The 10,000-nt window shown below is 46.0% G+C and overlaps 1 protein-coding gene across 2 annotated transcripts in view; it reads right to left on the reverse strand.

The window, feature by feature from the left end:
- Positions 1–1,482: 1,482 nt before the first annotated feature.
- The window catches only part of dspa (desmoplakin a), a 19,028-nt gene continuing 10,510 nt past the window's right edge, over positions 1,483–10,000 (reverse strand). Inside the window, exons 16-24 of one of the 2 annotated variants that reach the window (XM_083659822.1) lie at positions 9,587–9,768; positions 9,257–9,395; positions 8,877–9,070; positions 8,575–8,737; positions 7,986–8,069; positions 7,749–7,856; positions 7,538–7,636; positions 6,677–7,174; positions 1,483–4,788 (exon numbers count right to left, since the gene is read on the reverse strand). In XM_083659822.1, coding sequence (XP_083515948.1) covers positions 1,606–4,788; positions 6,677–7,174; positions 7,538–7,636; positions 7,749–7,856; positions 7,986–8,069; positions 8,575–8,737; positions 8,877–9,070; positions 9,257–9,395; positions 9,587–9,768 — 4,650 coding nt within the window. In that variant the 3' untranslated portion in view covers positions 1,483–1,605. Of the gene's footprint in view, positions 4,789–5,359; positions 7,175–7,537; positions 7,637–7,748; positions 7,857–7,985; positions 8,070–8,574; positions 8,738–8,876; positions 9,071–9,256; positions 9,396–9,586; positions 9,769–10,000 lie in introns of both variants that reach the window. The other variant, XM_083659821.1, reaches the window with a different exon arrangement.

The raw sequence follows: 10,000 nt of genomic DNA on the forward strand, positions 1-10,000 counted from the left end.
ATGGTGCATCATCTCCAGAGTGCTCCACCCTAGAAATTGAGTGTGAGCACGGTGTGCGAGATTTCTAGTAGTAATAATAATAATCCTCATTAATTTCAAGGCCATCCATATTATTTTATTATCTCACATCCACAAGCTTTCAAGGATTTTCAACGACCGTTGGGCACCCTGGATATCCAGTGCAAATCACAAAGCACAAAACACATAATATGACTTATGGTCATTGTATAGGCTACATGTAGGTAGGCTGCACATGACCTAAAACCTTATGAGTAAACATGTAACATGAGTGACAACACATTGTACGACTACGACATGGTCGTAAACGCCTCAGTAACTTTTCCCACAGGGTTTTCGCCACAACTCCTTGACTGTGTGCCCTACTGTATACTGTGTGACACGATAACCTGATGACCTCTAGCGTTGTGTACGGGCAGAGAACAGCACAGATGAGGTTACATAACTCCAGTTTGTTTGAGTCCGAGACACACTATAGAAGACTGCCTCGCTTAATCATTCACTCAGTCCAAACCTTGCATTGTTCTCAGACTGACCGCTCCTAGTTCTCACTATTATGTACATTGTTTGTTTACTATACCCTCATCTCAGGATGGAAAATTTGCCAACAACGGTGTCTGACCACGACACGAGTGAGATAATCTCTGTGACTGCATTACTTAATACCTCAAGTTTGGATAAGTCACATAACTAGTTGCAACTGATAACTACGTTAGTCTCTTCAGATAACGTTAACAGGTCGGTTGGTGGTGAAATATAAATATAAATTACCTTTCAGTCTTCGTTATGGAAATATTACTGCCAAACAGCACAATTTCACTGGTAAAATCTTTGGGAAAACAAATGTTTCTCTTCCTCTGGTATGCATTGTGGGTAGCCTCTTCCTCGCTCTACTCCAGACATGCCATTGAATGATATTCTTACGGCACTTAGCGCCATCTATAGGTAAGAATGGACATTGCTTTTTTTTTAAATACCAAATCTGGGTGTTATGTGCACTTTGCCCTCCTGGGTGAGCTGTGGGTGTCTTTACTTTACTGTAATGCTCAGTAGATTTCCAGCCAGGGAAAAACACACCTGATGTCATTAATAAAACTTTATTTATTTTCCATCACATGTGAAGAACATTTTCTTGGTGGTAAGTCATTTTCATAATGGATCATTGCTTTGTCATGTCAGTATTTTAAACCAGTGTTCAGCATTTGCAATTAACAAAAACAAATAGCCTATGTCCTAAGAATTACTACAAAACATCAGCCAAACTGCAGAAATACAAAACGGTATAATGGGTTCTGAGCATAAAATGATACATTCTAAAAAAAATCTTATGATCTATGAAAATGAATTAAATTCAGCATTTATGCATTACAACAGCAACAATTATATTCTGCATAAAACCTATAATATTGAAACACCAAATCACCCAACATTGAAAACAAGCAAAGCAGTTAAATGACCTACCTACCTAACAGCAGGTAGGTAGAAAGCGTATGAGATAAGCAAATCTTTGAAAAATATACTCATATTGCATAGGAGGAACTACTACTAATAACCAGCTAGCCTAGTTCCATTATTTCTCACTTTGTATTACGAGCTGAGGGTGTTACTGCTGGAAGAGAAGGTATAGCTGTAAGTAGAAGAGTAATCCACGCTGCCTCTACGGGATCCAGGCTTGGAGCCGGCCCGAGAGCCAGCCCTGGACCCAGGGCGAGAGCCTGGGTTAGAGACGTTGTAAGGGCTGCTGATTCCCTTGGTGGACATAGAGGAAGCCTGCAGCATCTTCATACCATTACTTTCCTCCACCATGCAGCTATCCATGGCCTCCTTATAGGAGATCTTCAGTTTGGTCTTGGGACAGGTCAGGTTCTTCTGGTGGGTCCGGACATCCTGAAGCTTCTGGGCCCCTCGGCCATCTAGCCAACCCTTGCGGATGGCCTCTTCGATGGTGGTGCGACGCCCGGTGCCAGGCTCTAGCAGACCCCCTGTCACATACTGAAACTCTAAAAATCTCTGGCCAGCCTCGTAAGGCAGCCATTTCTCGTGCATTGCCTCCACTGCTGACATCTTTCTCTTAGTCTTCAAATCCTCAAAACCCATATAGGCTTTCTGGGCCGCTTTCAGCTTAGAGGCCATGTCCTCGTCAAGGATGCACTGATGGACAGCATCCTGCAGGGACAGTCTCTCGCCGTTGGCAGGGTTGATAATGCCCCCTGTGCACGCCTGGGCCTCCAGCAGCCTCTGTGCTGTAATCGTGTCAACGATGCCTCTTCGGTGCCCCTCTGGAATAGTGACCTTCTCCAAAGTCTCTGTGTCAAAGATGGCTGCCACAGGACTCTGGTCATCATACATCTCAGGTGGAGAGAGGGTGATGGAAATGCTGTTGAAGCGCTTACGAACGGTAGGGGAGGATGGTGCTGCTAACTGGGTGGGGCTGCTACAGGTGACCATATCGTCAACGTTGCTGGCTGTAATGGCCATCTCGGTGCTGCGGGTTGTGCTGGTAATGAGGTCGGCAAACTGGGTCAGGGTTAGTGTTCCGGCACGGTACTGTTCCAAAGACGTCTGGTCAATCATGCCACGGTCAAGGGAGTCCTGGATGTCGTACTGAGTCCCTGTTTTCCGATCCACCACCACCAAGCGTTCAGAGCCATCCGACGTCTTGACGGTTATTTCCTCCCACTCGCACTCCTGTTCTGACAAGTCCAGGAAGGTGTCGTAGTCGATCAGCTCTCGGTGATAGGCCTCCCTCACCGACATCTCCAGCCCGGTGTCCGGGTCAACAATCACCACCCGCCTCTTGCGCAGGATATTGGTCCGGCTCTCCTCAGTCTTCTGGGGCTTCCTCTTGTCTTTCAGTGGCAGGAGCACCAGGCCTGTTCTAGGATCTTTGATGCATCGATCCTTCAGCTGAAGATATGTCAGGTTTTCGTTGGTGTTTGGATCAAAGAACCCTTTAGTGTCATCGCCTTCATATGTCAGGATCTCATTCATCTCCTCGTCAAAATAGCCCCTTTTATAGGCGACATCCACATCGATACGGTGGCTTTCTTTGGGGTCAATGATCCCACCACTGGCAATTTGGGCCTCCAACAAACGGATCCCGTGGCCTTTCTCAATTAAATCTTTCTCAATGGCCTGGAAAAGGGAGATGGTATTTCCGGTGGATGGGTCTCTGTATCCGGTAACTGCTTTCTCTGCAGACATCAGCTTATTCTTAAACTCTTTACCTACTAGGCCTCTCTTTGCGGCCTCCTCCACCGTCAGGAAGACATTGTTGACAGGGTCAATCATGAAACCAGAGGCAGCTTGGGCCTCGAGGAGCTCCAGCGTGGTTCCTCTCATGAGCAGGCCCTCCTTCATTGCCTGATAGAAGGCCATTGTTCGGTCATTGGCCTCGTCGTAGATCCCCGCAATACAGTCTGAGCCATACAAATAGGCCTTGAGCTTGTCTTCAATATCTTTGCTCGTGAGCTTGCCCTGGTTGAGCTTCTCCAAGTCGGTTTCATCGAGCAAATTGGCGTCGACCAGCGCTGTAACGGAGACTTCACCACGGAGGCCCTTTACTGTCATGGGCTTCTCTGGGCCAGGGAGCAGGAGCAGGCCAGAGAGAGGATCCATTCTGCATTTCAACTTAAGGTCACCATAGGTTATCTTCTCCCCTGTCACTGGATCCAGGTAACAGGTGGGTTTCTTGTTCAAAGCCCTGTAGAGCTCCTCATCTATAAGGTTGCGGTCCAAGGCCAGATCTTTGGGCAGGAACACACTCAGAACGGGGTCCAAGATGCCTCCGACAGACTCCTGGGCCTGGAGCAAGCGGATGGTTGTCTCCTTGTCTATGCGACCCTGCTTCAGAGCCTGACCCACAGACAACAGTTTGCCAGTGTATGGATCTTTAAAGCCTGTGCTCGCTGCTTCAGCCATCACCAAGGTGTCTCTGTCTTCGGTGTCTACAATTCCCCTGGAGCAGGCAGTATCCACGGGCATCTTCTCGTTGAATGCGGGGTCCACAATATAGCCTGTTGCAGCTTGGGCTTCCAGCAGCATGATGGCGCTTTCTGGGCTGAGGAGGTCCTTGTTCTTGGCTTCAGTGAATGGCATTTTGGCCAGGGATCCTCTTGTCATGCCCGCAATGATGCCAGTCCCCTTCAGACTAAGCTGGATATCTACAGCGACCTCATCCACTGTCTTCTTTCCCTTTAGGAGCTGGTCTAGAATGTTTTTACTGATTATACCACAGTCATACAGCTGGTGGGCTGTCACTTTACGGCGCACCCCGTCGAACAACAGCTTGGAAGGATCTACCGTCGGGATCTTCTCCTCTGTCTGGCACTGCCTGCTCATCGTGTCAGGTCTCTGCTGCAGCCTCTTGATCTCTCTCTCCAGGGCATCTCTTTTGAGAGCCAGGTCTGACACCTCCGTCTCAGAGCTCAGCAGTCGGCACTTGTACCGCTCTTCGAGACTCCTCAGCTCCCTCATGAGTCTCTCCACCTCGCTCTTCAGGGAGTCACACTGCCTCACCTGGCTCTCTTTCAGTTCATATTGGCTCTTCATGTAGGTGAAATCCTTGCGGATGGTGTTGTTCTCGTCCTGCAGGCGCTGTTTGTGGCGTAGCTCAGACTCTAGTGAGAGCTTTAGGCGGGCGAGCTCCTCGTCTATGCGTTGATGGCGACTCTTGTCCTGCTCCAACAGTTTGAGCTTGGCCAGTAGGCTGTCCTTCTCCAGCAGCACCTCACTGTATTTGCTGTGGGACTCGTGCACGATCAAGGATGTCTGGGGAGACATAAGAACACACATTCATAAGAAAACATTCTTACACATCTCAACAAAAATACCAACATCTGATGTAAAAAGCCACATAAATTGTAACAAATTAATCTGATGAATGCAGATGTGTTTCTGCTTAGTAGCATGTTTTGAGAGCTTACTAATTTATGAAATTGTCAATAATATTTACATAATTTAATTTGCAATGTCACAAACCACTGTTTCTCTTCCTTAAATAATGTTGTGATGACTAGCAAAGTCTTCAGGAATATCCCCAGTTGTTAATATTGTTATATTGTTGCAATCCATTGATATGTAGACACATATCATCCATATGTACATATTATATGATATGTACATCATGTTGATTCAAAATCAGTTAGTATATGAGTTTAATTTAGTTACAATTTAGTGTGCAGTGAATGAAATGCATTATCAAAACTCTGCAAGCAATTTAATCATCTCATGCAAAAAAAATGATTTCAATCTATTCTATTCATGCGAAAGGCAGCAAAAAATGTGGAATTAGTTGCATTATGCGGATGCGGAGCTGATCCCTTGAAGCAATCAAAAATACCTCAATGGATTGCTTTTGGATTTTCTCAATTTCCAATTTAAGCTTTTCTCTCTCCTTGGTCAGATCATTGGTGAGAGCCTGGAGTTCCAATGTCCTCTTGCCGGTGCTCTGGAGTTGGACATGCAAGGCTGAGATCTGAGATGCACTCTCTCCATCCACACTGACCCTGCTCAGCTTCAGCTCATCTCTCTCCTGCTTAATGGCCCTCAGCTCCTCTTCCAGCCTCAACCTCTCCTTCGTCAGGTTCTGTGTCAGACTCTTCAGCTTCTCAATCTCTGTAGTGTTTTCATTCAGTTGGCGGCTCTTCTCCTCAATGGTCTTATACAGGCTCTCGTTACGGAGGTTAACCTCACGGACCCGGGCCTGTTCCTGCATCAGCTGTTGTTTCAGGGTCTTCAGCTCGATTGTCACCTGGGATAATTGCTCCATGGTGACTTTATGGTCCCTCAGGCTCTTGTCCAGGGCCTCTTGGAGGGCCCTGAGGTCCTGCTCATACTTCCTCCCAGAGGTGGAAACCTCTACCTGCATAGACTTCAGGGTGTTAATGGTGCTTGTGTGCTCTCTGCACGTATGTGTCATCCTCTCTAGCTCAGATTCTATCCTCTTCCTGCGTGTGAACTCCTCCTGGGTCGCCTTCTTCTGCTTCTCCACCTCGGCTTCCATCCCATCTAGAGAGCACTGCAGTTCCCGGATGCGGCTCTGTAGCCTGGCAGCACTCTGCTCAGCCTTGGTCTTCTCACTACTCTGTTTCTCCAGCTCCACTCGGGTGATGCGGATCTCTTGCTCAGACACTTTAAGCTTGTTGATCGTCTCCAGATAGGAGGTGTTTTTTGAATGCAGCTCTGCCTGAGTCTGTTTCAGATGACCGATGTCCACCTCCAGAGCTCTCCTCTTCTTCCCCTCCTCTTCCAGGTTGCGTGTAAGCATGCTGATTTGCCTAGTCTTCTCCTGGTTGCTCTTGGTGGCCTCCTTCAGCCTGAGGTCATCCTCTCCTCTCTGCTGCACTACGGTTCTCAACTGCACCTCTAGCTCACTGCGCCTCCTGGTCTCTACTGTCACTGAGGTCCTCTGCTGCTGGGCCTGTTCCTCTGCCCTGCTCCTCTGCTCTTCTGTGTGGGCTACAGACAGCCTCAATCTCCTCAGCTCCTCCTCGAGATCTCTCTTCTCAGCTCCGAGTCTGTCGCAATGCAGTTTCAGTTCCGCTGTGTCGTCTTCTCTCTGTTGCGAAGCCTTCAGCACAGTGGTCTTGGTAATGTGGATCTGGGTCTCATATGTCTGCTTAAGTTGATTAATCTCCTGGTTGGACTGTGATCTTACCTTTGAGATCTCTGACTCAAATCCACGCCGACGCGTCGCCTCCTCCTCTAGCAGGATCTTCAGCCTATCCAGTTCATGTTGCTTGTCCTTCACGGACTTCTCCAAATCGATCTTTGCCCAGTTGAGCTCTTCGAGTTCTTTATTCCTGCGCCGGACGGCCGCCTCATACTCTTCTTGCTGGCTGGTGTAGCGCTCCTCTGCCAGCCTTTTCTTCCTCTTTTCTTCATCCAGCTCATACGTAATGCGGGCCAGCTTGTCGCTCAGGTCTTTCAGTTGGTTGCTTGTGCTGTCCAGGCTGTCCCGAGCAGCGTTAGCCTGCATCGCCGTGGTTCTTTTCACTTCCTCCAAAGAAATGAGCTGCTCTTTTGATTGAGTGAGCTCTAGCTTGTAGCGGGCTAGAGCATCCTCCAGAGATTGGTTCTTCTGGTTACGATCCTGGAAGTCGTCCCTCAGACGCCTGAGTTCCTCCTCCAGCATCTCAATCTTGGTGTTCCTGATCTGAGGAAAACAATGGAAACACACAAGTTAAGAAGCTACTTTTATATTTCCATACAAATATATATGTTAATTCATCTTATGTGTGTCTTCCTTAATGATAACATCTTAAGTTATCATTATTGTATCTAGTATATATTCATAGTATTCTGTTACATCACCACACGGCCATCTTGGTAGGAAAATAACACGTGATAGTAATAAATTAACAGGTGTTTACAATTCAATGACAGCCACAGCCATTGTGTATTGTAAAGTGTGATATTAGTAGGAAATGCATGTGAGATCATGGGAATACCATGAAGAACAGGTATACACAGACATGCGTTCATGTCTTACACCGCATGATACAAACCCAGTAGTTACCTTCAGTTGCTCCATGCTCTTCAGCATCTCCCCTAGGAACTTGTAGTAGTCACTGGAGCGGGTAAGCAGCTCAATGTAGCGGGACTGGAGGTCAGCCGCCTAATGAGGTTACAATGAATTAATTAAATTAATATTGAAGTCAAAAGCTCAGATGTTAATTACGTAACCATGAGATGTTTAGATGATGTTGCCAGAGCGGCAGAGCCCTTACCTCCTCTCTGACCACAGTAGCAGGGGACTGCAGCATGGTTCTCTTGATAGGGATGTTAAGCAGAGTCTCCAGACCTGCACTGTAGGACGCCAGCTGCAGCTCATAGTCCTGAAATCACACAATGGAATATGTCCTTAATGTTTTTTGTATTGTACTTTATTGTGTTTACGTGTCTGCTAATGTGAATGGAAAGATTTTATCCTGGCAGTAATAAGAAAACTGATCACATTAAGTTACCTTTATGGAGGCAATACAGGTGTCTGCATCCTTCTGAACATCCTCTACTTTCTCCTTCTTTCCTTTGATTTCAGTGTGAAGAGCCTGTCCAGTAAACAGAAGGCCATTAAATTCATGGATCCAATCAGATATCAGGTTATTTTCCATATGTGTTTCTTCTCAGACAGCCATTCACTTCTTCCAATGGAATTTGAATCACATTATAAGTATTTATTGGAATAATCTTATTTTTCAGCATTTTCCTAAGTGTTTTCATTTTTAGGTTAGTTTTGAGTTACTGGCTCTCAAGAAAAAAAAAGGAAAATGCAAATTGAGTCTTTAGTCTTAGGATTGTTTTGATCTTGAGGGCTCATAGACCTAAATGTATCAACTGTTAAAACAAATGTAAGCAAAAGGTCTACTTTTGCAGTAAAGCTTCCTAAAAGTCAGTTCATGTATTCTATTTTATATACACACACCTGGACCAGTAAAGCTCATGACTGAGAGCAAATCAACTAAAGTGTAGATGCTGGGCATTTTCAATTTAAAATCAAATCAGTTGAGTTCACATTTGTTTCCATGATGTTGTTGACTTAAAGGAAAAACATGCCTTCTGTTGGTTGAGGTGATCCACGAGGGTCTGGATGTCACAGAACTTGGTCGTCTGGAGGCTGTCCTGGCGCTTCCTGGCATTGTCTATCCACCCGTCCAGGGAAGTGCTGGTCTGCTGATAATGCTTCAGCTGTTTCTCCTGCTTCTCCAGGTCCCACACTCTGAGGAGGAAGGAGTGGGAGGAAGAGGAAAGGGATGGAAGGATATTTACAGAATATAATAATACAGAATATAATAGAGAGATACTGTACTGTAGGTATCACGATAAAAATATCAATGGCATAGAATAGATGACCATACCTGCTATCAATCTGGGTTTGGATGCGGCGCCAACGGTCAGACATCTGACCCACCAGGTCTGAGTACTTGGACAAGTCCACATCACACTTGTGGAAGGGCTGGGCGATCTGACCATTCCAGTGCACTGCTTTGGCCAGGTCGGACTCCATAGCCGACAGCAGGTCTCTCTTCTGCTCGAGATCATTCTTCATTTGCTGTAAAGCCAATAGAGAAAATGAATAAACCTACACGCTTTCAATGACAAACATCTAACACCTGCTTTATAGCTACTTTTACTTTGCTACTTTACTACTAAGTTATGTAGTTTCTGACGAATCTGACAATTACCCACATGTAGCTAGAGAATGCTGTATAAACTAAAGATGGAAAGTGTGTCAGACCTTCAGTGTGATCCGATAGTTCTCCACCTCATGGAGGTCCAGAGAGGTGGTGTCCTTCTCTGTCAGCCGGGCCTCGTGCACCCTGACCACATCCTCGACGTGGAGGAGGCTCTGGAGCAAGGCTTTGAGGGCGGACAGTCTGTTATCAAGACACACAAATGATTGTGAGATGAAGTGGTCTTATAACAGAAAACTTGTATTATGCTGTACATTGTCACATGTTCAGCACACAGGATCAAATATTATAATGTCTTATGTTATCTTAAATTTACTCAAACACTGTGGAGTACAAGAAGTAAATATGTGATGAGACTATGGTAAATACTGTACCTTTGAAGGTAAGCTGAGGACAGGCCCTGCAGACCTCCTATTTTTTGGTTGATGAGGTCCAGTTCTGAGCGGAGGAACTTGGCTTGCTCGGAGTCTGCAGGGATCCCTTCCAGCTGCTTTAGGATCTTCTCTCTCAGGCGCAGGTACTCATCATACATAGAGTCCAAATCTTGGTGGACAATCTGGACATGAATATCAGGAAAAATTAGATAGGTAAATCTAGCAGAATCAAATGTTTCCCTTTGTATATGAACCTGTAAATAGAAAAAGGCCATTATGTCAGATCATGAAATTAACACTGATGCTATGTTGAAGTGCCCTCTTTGCTTTATGAAATTACTGTGCTTGTGTGTGTGTGTGTGTGTGTGTGTGTGTGTGTGTGTGTGTGTGTGTGTGTGTGTGTGTGTGTGTGTG

This window comes from Poromitra crassiceps (genome assembly GCF_964638095.1).
Source record: "Poromitra crassiceps genome assembly, chromosome: 23".
Lineage (NCBI taxonomy): Eukaryota > Metazoa > Chordata > Actinopteri > Beryciformes > Melamphaidae > Poromitra > Poromitra crassiceps.